This window comes from Engystomops pustulosus, chromosome 2, assembly GCF_040894005.1.
Source record: "Engystomops pustulosus chromosome 2, aEngPut4.maternal, whole genome shotgun sequence".
Taxonomy (NCBI): domain Eukaryota; kingdom Metazoa; phylum Chordata; class Amphibia; order Anura; family Leptodactylidae; genus Engystomops; species Engystomops pustulosus.
The window spans coordinates 180,101,716-180,128,506 of record NC_092412.1 but is presented as its reverse complement, the minus strand read 5'-3'; the positions used below and the strand labels follow the sequence as shown (position 1 = coordinate 180,128,506).

Sequence of the window (26,791 nt, the reverse complement as noted above, 5' to 3'; positions counted from 1 at the left end):
TGAAGACCTATCAGGGAAATTTGGGACACTAAACCACCCACATGTCCTTATAGACCGCCCTTACAATAGAAAGAGGATGGAGAAATTTGGATTATAGCTTCCTTCCAAGGTCCCCAGAAGAGGAAGAATCAGGGGAACCAGAGCAGGAGCTACAACAATAATCCATCTCTGTCCACACCTTCTCGCTTCTTGTCTAGTCCTGGCAGCCAAGGAGGTGTCGCTTTAAAAGCACTGAGCATAGGATGTCCATGGCTGTCTTGGACCACAGGAGGAAGCCTTGAGTCATGTCTGTGCTGGGGTGAAGGCCTGGGTGCCCACAGAAAGCGCTCCGAGTGCCGCCTCTGGCACCCGTGCCGTAGGTTCGCCACCACTGATGTATAGCCTGCCAGCCCATATCCCCAGTATATAGCCAGCAGCGGGAGAATCCAGAAAGGTGAGGTTTGATATTTTTTTTACTCGAGTAAAAGCCGAGTTTGGGTTTACAGCATTTTTTTTGTGCTGAAAAACTAGGCTTATACTCGAGTATACTAATTGTGGTGTGAAGTAACTCATAGTTGGCTACATACTCATATTGGCTACATGGCCGACTGGGCAGTATTAGGGTTAACCCTATATACCAGTGATGGTGAACCTTTTAGAGACCGAGTGCCAAACTACAACAAAGACTCGCTTATTTATCGCAAAGTGCCAGCACAGAAATTTAGTTTGTGATTTATACTCCCTTCTCTGTCACAGCTTTCATTCATTTCAGCACACCGAGGAAACCAGTAAAGCAGAAAATAGAAGAAATTTGGATTATCATTGTAGCTCCCCTTAGGGTCCCATTGTCAGGGCCAGAGCAGGAGCTACAATGATAATCCAGATCTGTCCACACCTTTCCACTCCTCCAGTAGTCCCAGGTACCGCTGTCACTTTAATATAGCTCTGTGCACAGCAAGTCCTGGGCTGTCTGGGACTGCAGAAAGATACCTGGAGTCATCTCTGGTGAAGGCCTGGAAAGCGGTCCGAGTGCTACCTCTGTCACCTGTGCCATAGATTTGCCACCACTGCTATATACTGTGTATAAAAGGAGCTAGAAGGTGGGACTGAACACGTGAGACCAACAGCAATGTACACATTAGTTAAATTTTTGAACGGGCATAAAAAGAAAAACAGGAGCGCTAATGACAAGTACCGTATATACTCGAGTATAAGCCGACCCAAGTATAAGCAGAGGCCCCTAATTTTACCACAAAAACCTGGTAAAACTTATATATTTTTTACTAGAGTATAAGCCGAGTTTGGGTTTTCAGCACAATTTTTTGTGCTGAAAAACTAGGCTTATACTCGAGTATATAAGGTATGTAGCTCTAATATCTAGAATCATTTAAAATTATTTAAAAAATAGTTATCAAATATTATTCTGTTGGAACGACCCCTTGAACAAAAGATTTAATTGTAGATGTAGCCTGCATGAAATAAACAACAATTTTTTTCACTGAACATATCCTTGGAGTGCTGCCCATTTTTCTATTGATTAGCATCTTTACTATAACTACATCTTCAATTATCAATTTTACTTCCTTTCAGTTTATGGCAGAATCTCCAAATCGCCTAACAAATTGCTAGAAGCCTCTATATTTTTAGTCTCTCTTCTGCAGAAACCCTGCATAACGTTCTCACTTGTAGTCACCAAAACGGAATATCTGTCACTTAATATTTATTTGCCGAAATGGGAACATCCCTTTATTGTTTGTATTATCAAAAGTTAAACAATTTTCCAATATATCAATTCCTTGAAGTTTTCTAGATCTCTGCTTGCTGTCATGCTACGGAAGGCTTCTAAGTTTACTACCAGTGGACAGAAATCTGACCGTGGTCACACAGGTGCACAGCTCATTATAACACAGAGTAATCAGAGCCGTGTATTATAACAAACCACCCACCTGTGTGACCATGATCAGATTTCTGTCCACTGGTAGTAAACGTTGAAGCTTTCCATCAGTAACTTTTGTAACTTTTAATAATACAAACAATAACATTAATTTGCTGTAATGGGATTACCCCTTTAAGGTTGAAAGATGTCTATGTGGTTCTTTGGCAAGTTTCAAGAAGTAACATTATTCTTAACAATATGACCTTTAGAACACAATGAAGTGTTCATTCTCTAGAGAATGAACCAGAAAATGTGAAAATTATTATTTATAAAAATATATTCTAGTATATTCAATATCCAAAGTTGAAGAACCAAGTGATAGAGGAGACATTCCATTTACAGTCTTCATAATCATCCACTTCCATGTGCAAAGTTTGGCATCATAAAAGTCTTTATCTTCAAGCATACAGGTAAGTTAGGGATAAGGCATTTACTCTGCTATACATGTACATCCTTCATTTTCAGAGGCCATTGGTCATCACTAATGCCATAATTGATATAGTCAAGGTAATTAGCAGGTTTCCTGAAAGAAAAGAGGAAAGGACATTTAGAAACTGTCACTTAATACACAAATAATATTTCCAAGTTAGGAAAACAGAATACGAGACCCTTTAACAAATACATTCTCGGGACTCTTAAATTATTCAGCCTTCTCTATATTATTGTCCAGATTTATTAAAGAATAATATCTTACTAAAATAAAGAAATAATTATCCTCAAAATACACCAGCCGAAATAAAGCAAATGGCTTTAACTTCTGAGATCATATAGACTGTGATATTTAGGCTCAATCTATGAAAAAATGTGAATGAATTTAAAAAGAAAAAAAAAAGTAAAATTTAGTTCAACATTACTTCAAGATCTAGGCTCAGCTCACTTCTCCATTAGGCTACATTTACAGTACATAATGGTTTCTGTAGCTTCAGCGTATACAGCAGGAAAGCTCTTGTTGTATACTTAAAAACGTCATGTGAACCAAGCCTATTTTTGAACAAAACCTGTAGTAATTGGGCACACAGAAGTCTTTCCATTATACCTTACCGCTGTAATCTGAGAATGGTCGAGCCCTATCCATACAGACTGCATATTTGCTGCATACTGCCAGGTGGTAACCCTTTACATGATGCCAGTAAAGTTGCTGGCAGCGTGTACAAGCTGGCAGCAAGTCTTGGATCAGATTGCCTTCTTTTTGTTGTGTCATTAGAGGACAACAAACTGTTGCCCTGACTGCCTGGAGTATCTGTTAGTCTCCAGGACCTGTTAGCAACATAGATCTGTAACAGCCTGGCTGTGTACAATACTGCCACATGCTACAATACAGTAGTATTTCAGCGTGTGGCAGGAGTGATCAGTATCCAGAAAATAAACGTTGAAGTGAGATGCAAATTGGTTTTATATAGTTTCAGCACTCAAGTCAAGTTCTCCCCTCCTCAGAACACAACCTTTAAGGCTGTGTTCACATGCGTTACAAAAATGCATTGCAAAGACATTAAGCAAATGGCATCACCAAATGTGTGTTTGGCAAGAAGTACAAGAGCTGTTTTGAGTTGTAAATCAGTATTGCGCATGTTAAACAGAGTTTTTGACTTCTAAATCGCACTGCAACTAACATGTGAACGCAACTCATGGTTTAAAGCCATCCAACTTCGGATAAGTTCATTCCTGCGTTCAGCAAGTTCCGTTAATAGTGGAGAAAACAATAAAGCAGTATCTTACATTTCCCCACCATTAATAATGGAAGGTGCATTGGAATCTATAGGGAATGGAAGGTGAATGGATGGCTTTCCATTTATCTTACTTTTTGTTTCTTTTACACTCTCCTTGAAATGGAGAATATAATGGAAAGCCTGGACGCAGATGTGAACTTGGCCTTAGATTGGTTAACCAAAAGCCTTTTAGTTCAGCTGAGAGTGCTGTTCTCAAGAAAAGAGGCTATAAACTTGCTGCCATCCACCAAGGACAAACATTCTTCTCCTCAATATGGCCATGGGAGAAGAGACATCTTTACTATTTACAAATCAACACAACTTGGCTACATCCACAGTTGTAGACAAAGTCTATAAAACGGCACAACAATGAGAAATAACTCGAGAGATGCGAGGCAAGTAAAACAAGATTGACAAATGACAAAACGTTATTCACGGGTTTCGTTGTAAGCTGTTAAAAAGTTTTAATCGCAGCAAAGCATGTGTTAAATGGTTAAAAACAAACACTGATAACATATAAAGCTTGCAATAAAATAGAAAAACAATATAACTGTATTTAAAGGGGTTGATATTCAGTAATTCTTGTTTTTTAATAGAAATAACATGGCTAAATCTACTGACAATTTTTTTTTCAACCCCTTATAAATCTAAGAAAACCAAATCAGGTGTTTTTTTCATGTCTTGTTTAGGTTTATTGTATAGAACAAAAAATGTTTTGCTGTAAAAGGCAGTTTATACCATACATAGAGAACTTATGAACACTGCAATTTTATTCACTAAGTAAACTGTGCCCCATTAATAGCCACACTCCATCCTGTATTTTTCAGAGACAGCATTAGTGTGGGCCGAGAGAACAGGAGATGGGTCCTACAGTGTTGTGTGCTGTAAAACTTCCCTAGCTTATCTTCACACTCCTATGCATGAAACAAATCATCATGCCCCTTGCCTCAATGCCAGGGCAAAGTTTCCCGCTAGTGATTTCTTGTGTTTGATCCCAGTCTCATTTCTTGACCACTACTTCTGACTGTTGACTTTACCTGTTCTAGTGATGCCAACTTTAACTACCGTGAACCCTGACTGGATTCAGACTCTGAACCTGTCCGACCAATCCTGACCCTGGGCTGTTCCCTACAGTGCTAAATGCCTTATCACAGGTATCATACATCATTGTATTTCCCGGGAGACACTGTGGGGCCACACCAGACACCGGTCATTGTTCTAACACACATTATGCCACATTTACATGGCATTTATTTTTATAAATGTCCCCTATATTGTAATAAAATGGTTAATGCCAGATGGAATACTTTAGTTATAATTGTTGAAAAATAGATTGTTAAAGAAGATTTCAGCATCTTTAAAACTCAAATAGGAACTGCATGTTGTAGTCTAGAACTTAGGGGTAAATTTATCAGAAGTTTCTGAGAGCAGAACTGTTTTAGTTGCCCATGGCAACCAACCAGACCCCATCTTTCATTTTATAAACAATTGCGGGTAAATGAAAGCTGAGCACTCATTGCTTTCCATGGGCAACCATGAAATATGCAAATAAGTTTCCAAGATGGGACAAGGGAAAGCACACCTTTTTTGCTACCTTGTAAGACAGGCCCCTTATCATTAAGCATGACTTTCAGGAAGTCTAAGGACATGATGTGGGATTAAAGCCAAACCAATATACACTCACCGGCCACTTTATTAGGTACACCATGCTAGTAACGGGTTGGACCCCCTTTTGCCTTCAGAACTGCCTCAATTCTTCGTGACATAGATTCAACAAGGTGCTGGAAGCATTCCTCAGAGATTTTGGTCCATATTGACATAATGGCATCACACAGTAGATTTGTCGGCTGCACATCCATGATGCAAATCTCCCGTTCCACCACATCCCAAAGATGCTCTATTGGATTGAGATCTGGTGACTGTGGAGGCCATTTGAGTACAGTGAACTCATTATCATGTTCATGAAACCAGTCTGAGATGATTCCAGCTTTATGACATGGCGCATTATCCTGCTGAAAGTAGCCATCAGATGTTGGGTACATTGTGGTCATAAAGGGATGGACATGGTCAGCAACAATACTCCGGTAGGCTGTGGCGTTGCAACGATGCTCAATTGGTACCAAGGGTCCCAAAGAGTGCCAAGAAAATATTCCCCACACCATGACACCACCACCACCAGCCTGAACCGTTGATACAAGGCAGGATGGATCCATGCTTTCATGTTGTTGACGCCAAATTCTGACCCTACCATCCGAATGTCGCAGCAGAAATCGAGACTCATCAGACCAGGCAACGTTTTTCCAATCTTCTACTGTCCAATTTCAATGAGCTTGTACAAATTGTAGCCTCAGTTTCCTCTTCTTAGCTGAAAGGAGTGGCAACCGGTGTGGTCTTCTGCTGCTGTAGCCCATCTGCCTCAAAGTTGGACGTACTGTGACGTTCAGAGATGCTCTTCTGCCTACCTTGGTTGTAACGGGTGGCGATTTGAGTCACTGTTGCCTTTCTATCAGCACGAACCAGTCTGCCCATTATCCTCTGACCTCTGGCATCAACAAGGCATTTCCGCCCACAGAACTGCCGTTCACTGGATGTTTTTTCTTTTTCGGACCATTCTCTGTAAACCCTAGAGATGGTTGTGTGTGAAAATCCCAGTAGATCAGCAGTTTCTGAAATACTCAGACCAGCCCTTCTGGCACCAACAACCATGCCACGTTCAAAGGCACTCAAATCACCTTTCTTCCCCATACTGATGCTCGGTTTGAACTGCAGGAGATTGTCTTGACCATGTCTACATGCCTAAATGCACCGAGTTGCCGCAAATGATTGGCTGATTAGAAATTAAGTGTTAACGAGCAGTTGGACAGGTGTACCTAATAAAGTGGCCGGTGAGTGTATCTATTACAGAAGGGAAACATTCCCAACTGTAGACAGCACTGCCTCTACGTGGTTGCATCTCTTCAGTAAAACCTAGTGGTTTTCCTTGTCTCATCTAAGAAAACATTTGTACATTTCCCAGAATTTCCTAGTGGAGAATCAATTTCTATAAGTTTGCAAATTAATGCTGCTTGGCATGCATTGGGAAACTCTCTGAAAGGAGAACTCTTACTCTCAGACCCTAGTTAGCCTACATTGTACTGATGAGATGCAACTAGGTCGAAACAGTGCTGTCTTCAGTTGGGAATCCATTCCTTCTGGAATAGATATTTTGGTTTGGCTTTTCTCCCACACCATGCCATTAGGCTACCCGAAACTCATGCTTCATGGTAGGGAAGCTGCCTTACAAGGTAGCAAAAGAGGCGTAGTTTTCCTTGTCCCATCTTGGAAAACTTATTTGCATATTTTCCAGAATTCCCTAGAGGAGACAAAAATGGCTATTAGTCTACCACAAGCCTGCACGGCGACCTTAATTGGAAAACCATCCGTAATGAAAATTCCCTGACCATGGACAACTAGAAAAGTTCTGCTCTCAAACACTGATAAATCTAAAAAAAAAAAAAAATCATCTCTGCTCTTAAATATCAACTTGCTTAAACCTAATGGTGGTGTATTGGTACAGTAACATCTGTTAAATGTGTTAAAATTATTAAATGTGAAAATGTGTGCAAAATTAGCAACTTTTTGCCAACTTATTCCAGAATTTATTATGTGAATACAGATTTCTGGAGTGCGATTTTATAAAAAGTCACAAACCTAGACAAAATGTTTTTCAGTTTTTCATTAATGTAAGAAAAACTAGTTGCAACTTATACATGGTTTTTAAGTCAAAGAGTTGCAAATCGCTCGTGCCACCTGCAGTTCAAAAATATATCTAGAGTCTGCTTACTTTCATCAAATAAACCCTTTCATTCCCACGGTTACATTCTCATCTTGTGTCATTTCCTACAACTTAGTCTCCTGCTCGCTAATCTCAGAGCTCTAAAATCCATCCTACTGCTACACAGATTTGTTTGTCCATTTTACCCCATTAACTGCCCTGGTTTCTAATCTACAGTACAATTTAACAGAAGAAGTGTAACCTTCTTACCCTTCCACAAGCTATCCACATTTGCTGCACCTCACTGCATTTGCTCCCTCATCTCCATTTGCCATCCTACCCATTTCCTCAGACTGCCAAGGCTGGCGTATATATACATTTTTGGTTTGAACAATATGCAGCCTTTAGTTACGGTAAGTGTTATTTTTTTTTTTATTTTGTGTGAGAGGTGGACAACCCTTTTAAATATGCAATACAATAATTCAGAATAAGCTCAGATCTACTGAAAGTTTTTATCCTCGATCTATGACCTGCAGCAAAGCCATGCCTATGTTAAGGTAATTTTCAACTAGAAAATGATATTAGTATGTGACAGGACAACACTTAATGACACAGCGATAGAGTCTCCAGATAAGGTTCATAGAACAAAGACAGGGACAGCTCTACCTGTGCTTCTATCTGCTGCATATCACACTGCTCTATAGGTGATTGATGGCTACTTGATCTGCCACTTTCATGGTTCTTTCGAGTTGGTCCTACATAACCACCGCTACACAAATTTAAGAACAAAAGAATTGTATATGGTATACATTAATGTAATACAATATTAGCATATTATTAATAAGACGTTTAAAGAAAACCAGTCAGCTCTCTTGAAATGCCAGTTTTGCATTTCTTACAAAATAAGAATTCTAAAATAATCTATTCTGCTGCTATTCCTCCCAGAAATGTAAAACTACATAAAATAACTGGGAGCGGAAGGGTTGGATATCAGCAGTTCCCTTATAAAATTAGTGTGTAACACACTGTTTACCAGGGTATCAATATACTTTATGGGGGATAGCAGAGTTCTATGAAAAGATGTTCCACAATGATTTTAAAATAGAAAACACGCAAAAAGGCAACTAAAACAGATGTAGCGAGATGTTGTTTATTCCCCTGGAAAAACAAAACTCGAACCCCCAAGCACATTCCGTCATACCCCCATTCCATCCTCTAGTTCGCAGCACTACTGCACTGTACATTTTCCATAGTGCCTTTGGTTTTATAAAGCAGGTGTAGTAATTATCCAACAAGTCACCAATTTTCTTGTAAATATAATTTTAAACCTTTAACGCACCAAGATGTAATTGTACGTCATGTTCCATTAAGCATTTCTTAAGAAGGCTGAGCCCTCTTGCATATCTATTTAACAATAGACAATTTATTAGATCTGCATTTAAAGGCTAATTGTCAACTTTTTGTGCCGTTATCCCACAAGGGACACTCACATAATATCTCTTATGTAGTGCAGTACATTATACCATCCCTGACTGGCTTCAATTAGCATAGGCATCCTTCCTGCGACACGAACAACAACCCACAATTGAAGCTGCGGGGTGTCGATGAGTGGCAGAGGGAGCTCACTCCCTCTGCAGCTCTTTACACACTGCAGTCCAAGTTTGACCAAGATGTCTAAGGAATTAAAAACCGAGGATCACAGATTTTCCATTCCTGAGTTTTAGTCCCAGGACTGGGAGCCCCAGCAGCAACAGGACACTAGTACCAAAGTACCCTGAATGATTGCCATAAAAAGTCCATATAGTGGTCATTAAAGGGTTAATACTTTGTACAAAAGCCTTTGTTGTAGATGACAGCTTCAAGACTCATCTCGTGTATGGAGAAAGTAGTCACATGTCAGGTAGGATTTTGGCCCATTCTTTCTTTAAATTCTAAAGGTTTTTGGGCTCCTATGAACTCTGAACTTTAGTTCTTTCCATAGATTAAGTATTGGATTCTGGGCAGTTGACCGTCTGGGCCGCCCCACCAGCTTAATTTTGTTTCTCTGAAACCAAATGAGCATTTCCTTGGCTGTATGCTGGGATCATTGTGTTGCTGAAATGTCCATCATTTTAGCTTCATCATAGTTGTGCTCTCTTCTTTAATTCAATTATATCAAGTAAGAGTGCTCCTTACGGAGACTGCCAACCACGGCCACCGTGTAGGCATGTGAATTGTTTTATCTATGGATGCTCCACTAGAGGAATTCTGGGAAAATATGCAAAGTTTTCCAGGATGGGATAAGGAAAACCACAGCTCTCTTCGCTACCTTGTAAGGGAGCACCCTTGACATCAAGACATGATGCGGGATTAAAACCAAACCAGTATATCTATACCAGATTAGAATATGATGATGATGGAATAGATATACTGGTTTGGTTTTAAACCTGCAGAGACCTCTTGTAGGTCATGCTTGATGTCAAGGGAGCTGCCTTACAAGGTAGCTAAAAGAGGCATGGTTTTCCTTATCCCATCCTGGAAAATGTTGCATATTTTCCCATATGATTAAGAACAGTCCACACTATGATGTTCCCACCTATGAATTTTATTGTTTATTGCAAGGCGGTGAGCGTTCATACAGGACATGGAGGTTGTGTGCATTGGTTATTTTTTAACAATTGCACCTGTTACTTTGAGGTCTTTCTGTAGCTTACCCACCCAGAGATGTTGTGTGGCACCTTGGTAAGACAAGGTTTTATAGGTCATCAGTTGAACCAGCTGATATTCTTTCACTATGTTACAATATTGCTTGCAAATTACTGATTGATTTCAGTTGTCATGGTTTTCCACCGCTTTTTGCAACTCTCTTTCTTCACGTGTTGGATACTTGTGCCATGTTTCATTGTTACACAGGTTTAAATTTATGAGTATCTATGGCGTGATTTCATTGCAAGTGTGAAAGATACATCAGTTGTTACCAACAACTGGTGAGAACTTCATGTCAATAACCTTTGTAAAACATATTTACTTACAGAACTGGTGACATGTTCAATACTTATTTTACCTGCTATAGGTGTCCCTTTACCCACGGTTTCCCAGTTTCACTACTGCCATCACTCAATCTAACGGATCGACTTTACACATCTAATGGAAGGCCATAAAGTTAAGACAATGAAGGGATCCTTTTTGTTATCTCAACCAATTTTACAGACACTTGTGGATAAGAAATAGGTGTTTATAGGGAGACAACCCCTTTTTAGAGACTAATATAAAAAGAGGCTTTTCAGGTTCACAGAGAGATCAGTTGCTGCCTATGGAAGTCTATGGAGAAGAGGGAAGCAGGAAACTAGCAGCTATAATATCCCCTATACTCATTACAAAGGTAAGAAATACTCTGTTCTCCCATCCTCTTTATCAAACTTTGAAAAGCAACAGCATCAAGGATGGCATAATGTACCAGTAATGAACACTGTAGCTATGAATCCAAAACTGGGGCAACATAGAAAACTTTCTAGAGCTTTTCACAGCTACTTCTTCTCAATAGACTTCTATAGGCAACAGTGACCTATGAAGCCAAAAATGTTGTCTCCATGTGACTTCGTTTGTCTCCATATATTAATAATTTTAGATTGTGGCAAGTGCAGGAAGTAGAGAAAGCGGTAGCAGCCAAATAGGTGAAGGAGACCTTTTCTGTATTTAATTTTTCTGTAACTTACATTACAAAAGTCATCTTCAGTTGTACTATCATTTTATAAAAATTATAAAAAATAAATTTTTGGGAATATTTATATATTTTTTTATAAATGGGGAACAATTTAGAGCAATTTAGTCTTTTTTTTGTACTCTGATCTGTGGTATATTAAGTCTTTTCATATTAAAAATTCTCACCCTCTTCTTTTCTTATACCAGCACACATAAAAAATTGCTAGGACTGCAAACAGAATTCCAATAATTCCAGTGATAACTCCTCCTTAAAAAAATACAGCAATGTTACATAAAATGCAACTTTACTACAGGTCATGCTCCTGTTTGTGTTAACCAAAACTTTCAATATTCAGCGTAGTACATTAGCAAAATTTAAAAGCATCTAGATTAGAAAATTGTATTACTAATTATTCCAAGCAAATAACTTCAAATAATATAAGGCAACCTTCTTAAATTAGACAATTCCCTACAGAGATTTAAAAAAAACAAACAAAAAAAAAAAAAAAACAAACTAACAAACAAAAAAAAAAAATTAAAATTAAAATTATGACTTAAAAGGAAACCTTTCATCAGGTCTGTCACTATTTCTGTCACCACTACCTGTGGGAGCAGCTCACAAGGACTCCATCCCAGCCTTTATCTTATCTATCAATTCATATATTAATCAACCTAAAATCATCTTGTTTTAATTATGTAAATGAGGCTGATCACATGGTCAGAGGCAGTGATGTCACCACTGTTCCCCCTCCCCTCTCCTCCCCCTGCTCATGTCTGTGAGTAATGTATAGTAAAGCATTGCTAGTGTCTGTGCTTTATCTTCTGACCCGATGATGTCACAGGGAGCGACGACCCTTGACAAGATGGCAGCGCCCATCGTTTTGAAGCCTGCGGCACCATTGCCGGTGGCGATCGTCGGGAAAACACCCGCAATCGGTGCCAGCACCGATCGCGGGTGTTACTGGTAAGCCTTTGCTGCAATATGCAGCAAAGACTTACCGGCTATGGAGAGGCCTCGGCCAGGCCCTCCATGCACCAGGACCCGGTCGGGAACAGCTTACTCGGAACATTCCGCATTTCAGCAAATACATTTTTTTGTTTGCATGATGAAAAGTTATACAATTTTCCAATATACTTTCTGTATCTCTACTTGCTGTCCTGCTATAGAAAGTCTCAGTGTTTTTTTCCAGTGGACAGCAATCTGCTGTGGTCACACCAGTGCTGGGCTCGCTATATCACACGGCTCTGATTACTCTATGATACCAACGAGCCAAGCACCTGTGAGACCATGGTCAGATTTCTGTCCACTGGAAGTAAACAACAAAGCTTTCTATAGCAGAACAGCAAGCAGAGATCCAGAAAACTATGAGGAATTGATACAGCAAGTATATTGGAAAATTGTATAATTTCATCACACAAACAATAACATTTGATGGATTAAAGACGGGTCAAAAGTACTACAGTCAAGGAAAACTCACAGATGTTATATTCGGACATTACAGATGCAGTCAACTCTACAAAGACAGTTATTGTTGCTTCACAAAACCACTTCATTTAACAGTGTTACCATTGTATTCTTATACAGCAAGAGCATTAAAGTAATGAATGCAATAATTGAATGGTTAGCATAGAAAAAAAAATCTGCCTTACCCACGATAGCACCAACATTATTTTCTCCTGTAACAAAAAGAAAAATATCAAATCAGAAGATCAGACAAAGTATATTACATACAAACAAAACATGTATCATTTTCAGCACCCCAGCATAAATAAGTAACCAGTGCTAAATAAATAACCTTTAGTTGCGTCTGGTCAGTTTTTCAGCTGTTAATCTGGCTTTGATACCAGAATCCCTGTCCCTCACTTCCCATCATTTTTTGTAACTCCTTCTAAAAAACATTACTGTTTATAATAGAGAATAGAACCTTTTGGTTCTATCTTACACAGATTTTGACCTCTTATCAGCCTTTACATGACCTGTTATTAGTCCTGTTGGTTTATTGTCATGTAACCAATATAATGTGAACCAAGGAAAAACAGTTCCTCATCAATGTTAGGGGGGAGGATCTCTGAGCGAGAGAGGTGCATAAACACAGTGGTTTACTAGAATGTGGGTGATTTGGGTGGATGCTTGGGGCACAAGTGTTCCCCCAGAGGCTGCATGCATCCGTGTCACTGTGCTGTCATACAAAACAGTAATGTGAGAAAGTCATTTCCCCTTTTTTTTTTAAACCACAATCACAACACAGTTACCATATTTTTAAGCTGTGTTTTTATGAAAGTTTCCCATACATATTTATTTATCTGCCATTTTGAGATTCATCTCTGGCGCTCCTTATAGATTTCAGTGATGGATCCGAGGTTAGTACACCTTAGTAATGTGCATGGGCTGTACAGTCAACATGTTCTGAACTTGGCTTCATCACTAGGGCGCTCCTGTGAACCCTGGCAGAGTCTTAGCAGCTCTCTGTTGAGGCATATACTATATACGTAAAAGTGCCTTAAAAACATTTTGAATACAATGTGGTAAAAAAAAAAAAACAAAAAAAAAAAAACTGAAAACTCAAAGTAAATACTGTAACCTATGATACTGGAGCAGAGTACAGTGCAGAAAGCAGATGGGCCTGTTCTGAGTAGTTGCTGAAATAGATAACTGCAGCTCAACTTTTTAGAATATGTATTTGACTTGATTTACTAGAAACACAGATACACTATTGTAATATTGTACATAACAGGGTTATTGGGTACTGCAATCCACCCATCTATCAACCTATAAAATTCTTTGTTTAAGGATTTCCATTTTACCTTCATTTTCCTCATTGTTCTGTTTGGTTGTTTTAGGGAACACAGTTGAACCTGGGATTCAATAAACAGGAATTTCAAAGAAGAGCAACTCCCTAAGTACAGCATGTGAAAGGCATGTCTATTTATATTACAGAGCTGCATCTTCAAAACTCGAAGGGAAGATTCACATTGGCGTTTGTTTTTCACAATAGCAATTTCTCATTCAATCTATTTTGGCCTATGGACATATACAGATTGGTTTCCTCTTCCTTATTTCAGGGATTTTTGACTAATGTCTTTCTGAACGCTTTTTTATAGTTTTTTTCAGGACTTTTTTCGTTTTTTTCCCACTGATCCAATGTTTTTGGTGAAAAGAAAAAGGACAGGTTCTACAGTTTTTCCACTGACCCCTGCTCATTGTAGAAACCCTCAAGTGTGAAAAAGCCAATTTAAAAGAATGGGACAAAAAGAAAAAAAAAGCAAAAAAAAACCAAACCAGTGAAGAGAAATCCAATCTGATAAATCATTGATATGAAAAATAAAAAAAACGCCAATATGAATCAACACCAAGACTAGATTCAACTATATATTAAAAAAATAAATAAAATGTATACATTGAAAGTGCCCATAGATGTATACTGAGCAGGCAGAGGTAAACAGAATGGCCCTGTTTACCAGTATACATAACATTAACTCCTTATGGACGTAGCCAGATTAAAGCTTAAGGCTCAGCCCGATTTTTTGGATTCTGACTTGCGTCGCTTGGTTATAACTTTTGAACACTGTTACTTATCAAAACGATTCTGATATTGTTTTTTCCCCACATATTGTACTACATTTTAGTGGTAAATTTTGGCTGATATGTTTTTCGTTTATTTACAAAAAAAATTATGAATTTTATGAAAAATTTGCCATTGTCGAAATTTGAAATCATTGCGTTTTCAGGCAGATAGATTTACCACCTAAATAAGTTGCTGAATAACATTTCCCATATGTCTACTTTAAATTTTCATAATTTTTGAAATGTTTGGATAATTTATTTTGATGTCACGCGGCTTACAAATTGAATGTGATAGTAATGAAATCAAAATGAAGGTGGAATTTAGAATGGTCAAATTGTACCGGTTATACGTTCATTTAGCCCTAAAATTTACACATTGCCAAAAGATAAAAAGAAAATCCACCATACATTTCTCCCAAGTACAGAGACCCCCCCACTTGTTTTATGGGCGCACAGCAAGGCGCAGAAGGGAAGGAGCGCCATGCAGCTTCCAGGATTTTAGTTTCCTCATTGGCTCCTTTTGTAGGCTATAAAATTTTCACTTTTTCATTATTGGGGCCATGTGACGGCATTTTTTTTGCGGGATAAGATGCTTTTTCCAGTGTTACCATTTTGTGATTGGGATCCCCTATTGTTGAAATTTTAGAACTTTTTTTTTGAGGGCAAGAGTAGAAAATAATCAATTCTTTACTGGATTTTTTCCTTTTTATTTTTCATGTTCACCGTAAAGCCTAATAAACATGTTATCTTCATTGTATGGGTCGAAACGAATACGTTTTACTAAATTTGCCAAATAAAACCCTAATGTGGGAAAAAAAAAATATCATTTTTGCATTGCCGTCTTCCAAGTGGCATAACATTTTTACTTTTTGGCTACAGAGCTGGTTGATGGCTTGTTTTTTGCGGGAGATGTTGAACTTTGCAACAGTAACATTCTGCAGCACATATTTTTTGATCACTTTTTATTATTTTTTTTGGGATTCAATACGTAAAAATAATAATTTTTGGCAGGTTTTTAACAGTTTTTTTACGGCGTTCATTGTGCGGGGTTCAATAATTATTTCGTTTTATTCTACGGGTTGTTACAGACACAGTGATACTATATATGTGGGGTTTGTGTTATGATTTAGACTTTTCTTTTAGAGTTATAAGTCTCTTTATATGTTATGGGGCTTATGGGCATTTTTAGTGATTACTTTATTTTTTATGGAAAAACTTTTTTTTTTCTTTTACTTTTTTTTACCACTTCCACCATGGGACATGAACAAGCAATCATCTGATTGCTTGTTCATGATAATACTCTGCAATACTGATGCATTGCAGAGTATTAGCAGTGTCAGCCTATGCACATGCATAGACTGACACTGTGCCTGAAAGATTACGTCAGAGATGCCATCTTTCAGGCGCTGCCTTCAGGCATCTCTGGGGTCCCGATCGTATACCAGAAATGCCATAACAACGATCGTCGCCCCCGAAAACGGTGCAGGGCGGCATGTTAAATGCTGCCGTAACGCTGACCGGGTCCAATATATATCGGACACTGAGCGTCAAGAGGTTAAGCAGGAGAGACGGGATGGGCATTGCTCCAACGTGTAACTTTCCATATGTGAACAATTACATCAGTAGACTCCCAGTACATCAACAAGGAGCAGGGGGGGAGGGGGAGACAGTCTAAGCCTGTGAATCTGAAGTACGAAGGGGCCCTGGGAACCGTGGATAACAAATATCTAAGTATTACCACAGTTTCTTGTTGGATGAGTAAAAAAGGAAAAAGGCTTTTTTTGTAAGTTAGAGTACTTTTTTTTTTTTAAAATGAACTCAAAATGAACATTATTAATAAATTCCCCACGTATTTTGTTTCAGTCGTTTTGATATATAACATGTATAGCCTTGGGCAAACGGGGCGACTATGGCGATGCTTTTTGTAGTGTAGCAGGGGATTTTTTTTTAATTATATGGGCACCTGTCATTGTGTTTTTATGAATATTACTTTATTTTTGTGTTTGTGCTTTTACTTTACATGTCCCCCATGAGGTCATAAAAGACCCCTGGGGGACATTTCCCCCTTTTTTTTAAATTTTACTTTATTTTTTTGTTTTACAAGTTTTTCCCCGGAACTGATGCATCTATAAAAGCCTCTGTTACAGGGGAAATGACCACCTGTCACTGGGGATTCTGATCAGAACTGTACTGGGTCTAATTAGACCCAGCAGCTCTGTTTAACCCGGTGGTCACGTGACTGACGAGTGTATGGAGCTGGCAGCTGCGCCAGCTCTGCTCTTCGCTGCATCGCGCTCATTCAGCGCGATGCTGTGAGAAGTGGAGAAGGGCGAAGCGGTAACGAACCGCATCTCCCTTCTCCCCAGGGTCTCCGGCCAGTGAGCAGTCCAAATAGAGTTAAACTTTATAAAAACTAGCCGGAAGGACTCCGTTGGGCAGGGGGTTGGTGACATGTTAGCAGAGAACCTTCATGTTTCGATTACACGCCCACACAACCCCCTGAGCACTTCAGGTTAATTTACATAAAGACTAAAGACTTTTTAGCAGTATTCAGCAGCTTATCTTTGACAATATGCCGGCTTGTGGCCATTTAACCTCTACAAGGCCCTTTTGGTGCTTTGTAGGGGTTAAATCATGTTGTAGATTTCTTAAACACATACATATACACACATACTATAGATAAGACTTTTGAAGGACAAGCTAAAAAAGCTTGAGGTGAGCCACAAATCAGATTTACAATTTTAATTAAAAATGATTAATTAAGAAATTATGTATTTACAACAACAGGACAAGACCCATGCACACAAAGTAAGATTTAAACCAAAACACCAATATGGAAACTACAAACCACCACAAAATGACCATGCATCCCGTTGACAGAAGCAAATCTTAAAAGCATGCACTACTAGATTCTATTTATAGATGTACAGAATATCTAAACCTGTTTGACGTGAAAGCCCATTTACAAATTAATGTAACAAGGCAAAATGTGTCTTTCTTTTAATTAATTTTAAAAACATTTTGAGGGTTTAGATATTCTTCTTATGATCATTGAACATTCGAGTGTTACCTCCAGCTTCAGTCACTTTCTTCGTTGTTGCTGTTGTAGTAGCAGTAGTTGTAACATTTTCTGATATCAAAAGAAACGTGTCAGCAAAATGTTAAATTATCTGCAAGTTAGGCCCAGTTCACATCAGAGTCAGGTCTTTCCATTACGCTCTTCTGTTATAGAAGAAGGTAATGGAAATAAAGTACAGAAAATGAACATAAGGTCCATGTATGGAAGGGATAGCTTCAGTCATGCTTTGATTATTTATAGATTGAGTTATTATGAGGACATCACGGATGCTGCTGCATGCAGATGTGAATAGAGCCTTACTTGTTATTAATACAGACACAAAAAAGCTGTTATTTTAGCTACAGCAAAACAGATTTTAGTAAACATTTATATATATTTTAGCTTACAGCTCTATTAGTTGTTTACTAGATGCACAAAGACGCCTTTTGGTTAATGGTCTGCTGTAAAGTGAAAAGATAGCGCACATCACAGATACATTAATTTCTATAGGCATGCACACACAAGGATCTCAAAGCAGTCATACTCCTGTCCATTTTTGTGGTTTTGACAGTAATTTTTTGCATTCATGAAGTCTGCTCAAGGGTCGATGACACAAGTAAACATCACAAAATAACGTATACACCACACTGGCTTTGACTTACAACTAATGTAAAAAATCTGATGTGTTAACTGCATATTACTTGTAAGAAAGTTTAAAAAAAACGTCATCTACAACACCTAAACTACTTTGGACTGCGATAATGTATTAAAAACACCTAATGAAATTTTAACTTAAAACCCATTAGGAAACTTGATCCTGTGAACTTTTGATTGCTCATGCAGTACACTGTAATAGTTGTATTGCAGTATTATGACAGTATTATTCCTTTATGCCTTTTTCTAGTTATTCTATAGCTAATAAGCATCACAGCTCATCAGATTGAGAGGGCAATACTAGGCAACCCCTTAGTGCCATGATCACTATACCCCTAGAGTCTTCAACCACCCTCTTTATAACCACTTGAATGAATGGTCAGAATCAGGACTGATCACAAAAATTAGACGAATATGGACCCTTGCAGTTAGGGTTCTATAATATACAGCTGGCATTACTTTTTTCAGTTCTCATAGAGTAATTTTAACAGAGTTAAAAAGCTTAATCCTGTCAATGGACAAAAATGTCTAAAAACATTTTACGTACAATCAACCACCATTATACCATTTTCTAACGCGTACCTACATAGTGCTCGACAGAGTGTTCATCACTAAGTAATTATAACCATTTTATTACTAGTAATAAATACTATAATATAAAAAACTACATCAGATGTAAAAACATTCTCAATGTCATAGGTCAATTTCTTAAATTGCAATGGACTCAACATGTTCTTTAGTTCCTTTAGTCTGTTGCCATTGTGAAAAATAGAGAACCACTTAGTGGTAGTATGGATGTCATCTAGAAGTCAGGTAGTTTTAAGGGAACTGGTCACCACATTTTCACAAATACAGCTGGAGCTAGGTTCCAATACAGCCCTATTGAATACATGACAACTAGAGATGAGCGAACATACTCGTTCGAGCTTGATACTCGAAACTGCTCGTTGCTGGGACGAATACTTCGCCCGCTCGAGAAAATGGCACCTCCCGCCGTTGTGATTTTTGGCGGCCAGAAACAGAGCCAATCACAAGCCAGGAGACTCTGCACTCCACCCAGCATGACGTGGTACCCTTACACGTCGATAGCAGTGGTTGGCTGGCCTGATCAGGTGACCCTGGAATAGACTAGCCCCTGCCCGCGCTGCTCAGATCATTCTCTGTCTGGATGCCGCTAGGGAGAGAGCTGCTGCTGGTCAGGGAAAGCATTAGGGTGTTCTATTAGAATAGTGTTAGGCAGGAGTGATTCTACAAGAACCCAACGGCCCTTCTTAGGGCTACAATAACGTTTTATTTTACTTTTTTTTGGTTTGCTTGTGGCTGGGCTTGCTGTCATTAGTAGTGCAGCTAGTACCATATTGTGAGTAATTTGCAGGGAGACTTGCGACCGTTGTGTTTAGCTCTTAGTGACACACATATCCACCTCAAACACCGAAGTGGGGCAATTTATTAGGGGTTTGATTTGAATTAGGCAGAGTCTGCTGATTTATTTTTTTTTTCATTTATTTCTTTTTATAACTCAAAGTAATCTGGCAAAGCAGTGTGCTTTCAGTGTAGGCTAGAAAATAGCCATAGGAGAACCCCAACGGCTTATTTAGGCCTACAGTAGCGTTATATTTTACTTTTTTTTGGTTTGCTTGTGGCTAGGCTTGCTGCCATTAGTAGTGCAGCTAGTACCATATTGTGAGGAATTTGCAGGGAGACTTGCGACCGTTGTGTTTAGCTCTTAGTGACACACATATCCACCTCAAACACTTTATTAGGGGTTTGATTTGAATTAGGCACAGTCTTCTGATTTATTTTTTTTTTTACGTTTGGCGGGTTGAGACACCACCTGCTGATGAGGGAGCAGGGGAACGCCGCAGAGCTACACTCCCTAGGTTCATCATGTCTCAAGTTACTGGGACTCGTGGTAGAGCACTGTTGAGGCCAGAACAGTGCGAAGAGGTGATGTCGTGGATTGCGGACAATGCTTCTAGCCATTTGTCCACCAATCAGTCTTCCACGCAGTTCACCCATGTCACCGAAATCAGCACTCCTCCAGCTCCTCCACCTCAGCCTCCTTCCCCCCAGTCTGCCCCCACCCAGCAAAATTTTGCATTTGAACCGGCATACTCTGAGGAACTGTTTTCTGGACCCTTCCCACAGTCACAAACCACTTGTCCAGTTGCTGCTGAGCTATTTTCCGATGCCCAGGTTTTCCAACGGTCGCAGTCTGACGTATTATTGACGTAGTGGAAGAAGTGTGTAAAGAGGTGTCGGACGATGAGGAGACACGGTTGTCAGACAGTGGTGAAGTTGTTGTCAGGGCAGGTAGTCCGAGGGGGGAGCAGACTGAGGGATCGGAGGATGATGAGGTGACAGATAGGCCGGGTGAACACAGTGCTTCCGAGACGGAGGCGAGTCCTATAGCAGAACAGGTTGGAAGAGGCAGTGGTGGGGCCAGACGGAGAGGCAGGGCCAGAGCTGGTGCATCAGCGCCAAATGTTTCACGTAGTCAAGCTCCCGTGGTGAGGGCTAGATTTTCAGAAGTCTGGAGGTTCTTTAAAGAAACACTGGATGACCGACGGACTGTGGTGTGCAACCTGTGCCAAACCAGGATCAGCAGGGGTTCCACCACTACTAGCTTAACTACCACCAGTATGCGCAGGCATATGAATGCTAAACACCCCACTCAATGGCACCAAGCCCGTTCACCTCCGGCCGGGCACACCACTGCTCCTTCCCCTGTGTCATCTGCTAGTCAGCCCCCTGCCCAGGACCCCGGCCCAAACACCTCCCGTGCAAAAACCCCATCTTCACCTCCACGATCCTCCACAGCATCCACCAGCGTTCAGCTCTCCATACCCCAGACACTGAAGCGCAAAAGGAAGTATAGTGCAACCCACCCACACGCCCAAGCCCTCATCGTCCACATCTCCAAACTGCTTAGCCTGGAGATGCTGCCTTATAGGCTGGTAGAGACCGAGGGCTTTCGAAACCACATGGAGGCGGCCGCCCCTCGGTATTCGGTCCCCAGCCGCCACTACTTTTCCCGATGTGCCGTCCCAGCCCTGCACAAGCACGTGTCAGACAACATCATCCGTGCCCCGACCACGGACACGTGGACGAGTGCTGCCGGGCAGGGCCACTATATATCGCTGACGGCACATTGGGTTAACTTGGTGGAGGCTGGGACCGAGTCTGACCCTGGGGCTGGTCATATACTGCCGACGCCGAGGATTGCGGGGCCTACCTCGGTCCAGGTCTCAAAGGCCTACTATGCCTCCTCTTCCGAATTACCATCCGTGGGCATGGCACCATCAGTCGGTAGCTCTAGGCACAGCAGCAGTGCCATCCCTAAGCGACAGCAGGCGGTGCTCAAACTGCTGAGCCTAGGCGATAAAAGGCACACCGCCCAAGAGCTATTACAGGGCATCACGGCGCAGACTGATCTGTGGCTGGCACCGCTGAACCTGAAGCCAGACAACGGACGTAACCTGGTGGCGGCTCTGCAACTCGGGAGACTGACACATGTGCCATGCCTGGCCCATGTGTTAAATCTCATAGTTCAGCGTTTCCTCAAGACATACCCCAATCTGTCTGATTTGCTCACGAAGGTGCGCCGCATATGTGCGCATTTAAGGAAGTCCAGCACAGATGCTGCCACTCTCAGGGCAGCGCAGCGCGGCCTTCAACTGCCCGCTCACCAACTGTTGTGCGACGTGCCCACGAGGTGGAATTCAACATTAACCATGGTATCCAGAGTTTACCAGCAGCGCAGAGCGATTGTAGACTGCCAGATGTCAACTTCCACCAGAACTGGTAGTCAGGTCAGTCAGCTTCCTCAAGTCAATGAGGAGTGGACGTGGATGTCTGATATCTGTCAGGTGCTGAGTAACTTTGAGGAGTCAACACAGATGGTCAGTGGCGATGCCGCCATCATCAGCCTCACCATCCCGCTGCTTGGCCTGTTGAAAAACTCTCTGGTCAGCATGAAGTCGGAAGCTTGGCGCTCGTCACAAGAGACGGGGAAGAAGATTCCCTTGTTGATAGCCAAAGCACCCTCAGGTCTGTTTCTCAGCGCATATCAGAGGAGGTGGAGGAGGATGAGGAGGAAGAGGAGGAGAATGTTGGCAAGACAGAAGAGGGGACCATTGTTCAGTCCTTCACTGTTCAGCGTGTATGGGCAGAAGAAAAGGAGTTGGAGGATTTGGAGGAGGAGGAGGAAATGGACAGTCAGGCCAGTGAGGGGAGTGAATTCTTGCGCGTTGGGACTCTGGCACATATGGCAGATTTCATGCTAGGCTGCTTATCCCGTGACCCTCGCGTTCAAAGAATTTATTCCAGCACCGATTACTGGGTATTCACTCTCCTGGACCCACGGTACAAGCAAAATCTTTCCACTCTCATCCCTGGAGAGGAAAGGAGTGTGAGAATGCATGAATACCAGCAGGCCCTGGTGCACAAGCTGAAACAGTATTTCCCTTCTGACAGCGCTAGCAGCAGAGGGCGTACTTCTGCGAGACAAGTAGCGAGGGAGAGTAGGCGAGCAGGCAGCTTGTCCAGCACTGGCAGGGGTACACTTTATAAGGCCTTTGCCAGTTTTATGTCACCCCAGCAAGACACTGTCACCTGTCCCCAGTCTCGGCAGAGTAGGGCTGATCTTTACAGAAAGATGGTGAGGGAGTACGTAGCTGACCATACCATCGTCCTAAATGATCACACAGCTCCCTACAACTACTGAGTTTCAAAGCTGGACATGTGGCACGAACTGGCGCTGTACGCCTTGGAGGTTCTTGCCTGCCCTGCCGCTAGTGTGTTGTCCAAGCGGGTTTTCAGTGCAGCTGGTGGCATCATCACCGATAAGCGTACACGCCTGTCGACAGGCTGATGCTTATCAAGATGAATAAAGCCTGGATTTCTCAGGATTTCCATTCTCCACCAGGTGAAAGAAGCTCAACCTGAATAATGTATGCACTCCTCCTCCTCATTGTCCTCCTTCACCTCCTCTTTGTACACTAAAGCAGAGGAAATTGGCTATTTCCTCTATGTATTTAATTTTTCTGGAGGGCCACCTACCCGGTCCTCCGGTTTGAAAACTTTTTTTGGACTGCCACATACAGGCACTATCCAAATTAAATTGTCTCCATAGCAGCCTCCACACGTCGTCCTTTTAGCTGCCTCCACACGTTGTCTCCATTGCTACCTCCACACCTCAATCGCCATAGCTGCCTCCAAAAGTCGTCCACATAGCTGCCTCCATACATGGTCCCCTTATCAAACGAGCTGTGTCAGGCAGAATTTTGTGTTGTTTTCATGGCTTCCACATGTTGTTAACTTTGTTGTTAACTTTGTCGCCACCCTGCTGTGTAATCCACAAAATATACTGGCAAACTTTTATCATTTACCAATATTATTTCAGCGCTTCTTGCGCATCTGTTTACATTCCCCTCACCCGCCATAACCCAAACTTATAAGAACGCTACTACACTTGATCTTATACAAAAGGTTCTTAGAAGTGCTGTTTGGGGAGTAGCCTAGAGACAGGGGCTTGGATTGGCGAAAGCTCGCCTGGCAGCGGAGCGCCAGCTCCATCCCAAGATCCAACTAACATAGTTTTAACTGCAGCACCTTTAATCTACTACTACTTCACTGCCTCCATACATGGTCCCCTTATCAAACGAGCTGTGTCAGGCAGAATTTTCAGGTGTTTCACCAGATACATAGTGGAACTCGGCCCATCTGTCGCCGTCATGCTGGAGACCTGCAGTTGCAATCATAGCAGCGCAATATGAATGCCCCATACTATCGCTCTTAATCATGGAAGTCGTCTCCATGGCTGCCTCCACATGTCGTCCCCTTATCAAAAGAGCTGTGTCAGGCTCATTTTTCGGGTGTTTCACCAGATACGTTATGGAACTTGGTCACTATGTTGCCACCATGCTGTGTTATCGACTAAATATACCGTCAAGCTTTTGTTCACATAGGAAATCATTTCAGCGCTTCTTGCTCACCTCCTTTGGTGAAGCCCGAGTCCATTTAGGGTATGTCGCCATGACATTCTCTAGCCTGCCACTGCTGCCGCTGCCTCTCCATGCCGTCCCCTATAGTGTCAAGGTCAATTATTGCATGTTTTAGATGCCATCTAGCCTCATTCAGTCACTCTGTCATTGCCATGCTGTTGCCCATAGTTTTGGCGTAATGGTGCGATTAAGCAGCCTCAGAGGCATCCATGCATGCTGCCCCTGTTGTTTCCTGTCCATTTCCATGGCGTTTCCATCCTTTTCTGAGGTTCTCAGATGTTTGGCCAAGCTTCCCTGTGCAGAGCCTTGGTCCCCTTGAAAAATGCTCGAGTCTCCCATTGGGGCTTGTTATTCGAGACGAGCACTCGAGCATCGGGAAAAGTTAGTCTCAAATAACGAGTACCCGAGCATTTTAGTGCTCGCTCATCTCTAATGACAACCCCTATGCCCACGGCTCCCTCCTCACTATTCAGCACTTCATGTCATGTGACCAGGGTGATATCATCGAAGGTTCTTTTCTCCCCTAAAATTTGCCATATCTACCTCATGTATGAATCTTATCACACGAAATTACAGCATGCCCCCAAGGGCACACAATTTGTTCGGGTTGCCCAAAAATGCATCAGCCAGTTTGAATGGCACTACCAAACTGTTCATTTTCAACATGAACTAATTTAATCAAAAATATTTATCATGGTGGTGGGATCCTTCTTCCTTTTTTCAAACAAACTTATGGGCTGCAGTCCAGGCAGCAACGAACCCTCATCAGAAGATATTTCAGTGAAGTTCAGCTGTGAACTGGAGGCTGTTTGGTGAGCTGTACAAGTCCGTTTACTTCTATGGAATATGACATGAATGTAACACATGACATGAATGTAACACAAGGTACCGTGTAAAAAATTGGACACAATATTTCCTATAAGCATAAATAGCTTTATATGTCTTTAGTGGAATGTTGGCAGACGATCCCTAAGTAATGGTTCCATACAACAGCATGTCCTATCAGTGTGACAAATCAATCAGAAACAAGGAGGCAGAGCAGTGCCCGAGATTCGAGGAGACAAAGAACCGTCATTCAAAATAAAAGGGTGTGGTTCACTGGCAGCCTGGGAAAAAATGCATGTCCAGGTTAAGAGAGTCAAGTATGCTAATTTGCATATCAGAAAACTGTTGTAATTATGGTATAGCACCTTATTAGCACCTAATTTGAGGTGATATGGAGAGTACTTGTAACCCTTTACCAGCATTTAGAGAGGGTATAATTCTGGTGACAGGTCTTTAAAAGAGAGCGTGAATGAGTACTGTGTGTTCTCCAAACTTACTGGGGACAGATTCCCACCAAGTGATGGCACATATGGGCACAGACTTCATTTCAACACTTTACATCCTTCTGCCTATGATGGATGCAGAGGAATAGTTACTAGATCCAAGGAGTGATTTGTTTGGATTTTGGAAAATCTCTTCTGCTGATTGCATTACTTTGCACTTCTTTGCAAAGTAATGGGGTATAAGAGAGCATCAGGAAATATTAAACAACAACTTTAAAGTATGAAAACATTTGCCTAACTCTGCAACAAGCTAATATAAGCAATTCTCTAACTTACTCTTATTAGCAGGGGTTTTAAGTTGTCCTCCTGGCTGCTCTGTCACACTTTGTTTATATTGGTTTCATTGGAATCAGTCTCCGGACACTGGAGAAGAGTGGAGGGTTGGGAGGAGTACTAGGAAATGATTTATAGCTGCTGGGTGCAGGAGAATATTAGTCCTCATTTTTGCCAGCAGCATGTAAAAAAAAAAATTAAAAAAAAATCTGTAGAACCTTGTGTGATGTCACAAGAATATGACTGACAAGATGCTTCAGGTCGTCCAATTACAGGTAGGAAATCTCTTTATACTGGCTCAAATTTTATGCAGCAGAGCTAGTTGTGTTTGAAAGTTTGAATGCATCAAGTCTAATGGTTTGCTATCAGATCCTGCACACAATGCATGCATATATATATATATATATATATATATATATATATATATATATATATATATATATATATATATATATATATATATATATATATATATATATATATATATATATATATACACACACACATACACACCGTATATTCCGGCGTATAAGACGACCTGGTGTATAAGACGACCCCCCTACTTTCCTGTTTAAAATATAGAGTTTAAGATATATTTGCCGTATAAGACTACCCCTTTTCCAACGCATACAAAACACCGGTAAAAATTAAAAAAAAAAACAGATTTGAATTTAACATGGTCCTTTTTTAAATGTAAATTCTTATGACATGCAGGTATACAGCAGGAAAACTGTCGCTCATAAACATAAGGCATACAACAACAACATTACCATTACAGCACAGCCCCCAGTAGTATACAGCACTGCCCCCAGTAGTATACAGCACAGCCCCCAGTAGTATACAGCACAGCCC

At 40.9% G+C, this 26,791-nt stretch overlaps 1 protein-coding gene across 7 annotated transcripts in view; it reads right to left on the bottom strand.

The window, feature by feature from the left end:
* Positions 1–1,416: 1,416 nt before the first annotated feature.
* The window catches only part of LOC140118964 (membrane cofactor protein-like), a 69,595-nt gene continuing 44,220 nt past the window's right edge, over positions 1,417–26,791 (bottom strand). For 2 of the 7 annotated variants that reach the window (XM_072137466.1, XM_072137467.1), the window contains exons 8-13: positions 17,692–17,751; positions 13,862–13,912; positions 12,707–12,733; positions 11,243–11,324; positions 8,042–8,144; positions 1,417–2,438 (exon numbers count right to left, since the gene is read on the bottom strand). In XM_072137466.1, coding sequence (XP_071993567.1) covers positions 2,427–2,438; positions 8,042–8,144; positions 11,243–11,324; positions 12,707–12,733; positions 13,862–13,912; positions 17,692–17,751 — 335 coding nt within the window. In that variant the 3' untranslated portion in view covers positions 1,417–2,426. The remainder of the gene's footprint in view (positions 2,439–8,041; positions 8,145–11,242; positions 11,325–12,706; positions 12,734–13,861; positions 13,913–17,691; positions 17,752–26,791) is intronic. The other 5 variants (XR_011853291.1, XM_072137468.1, XM_072137469.1 and 2 more) reach the window with 5 other exon arrangements.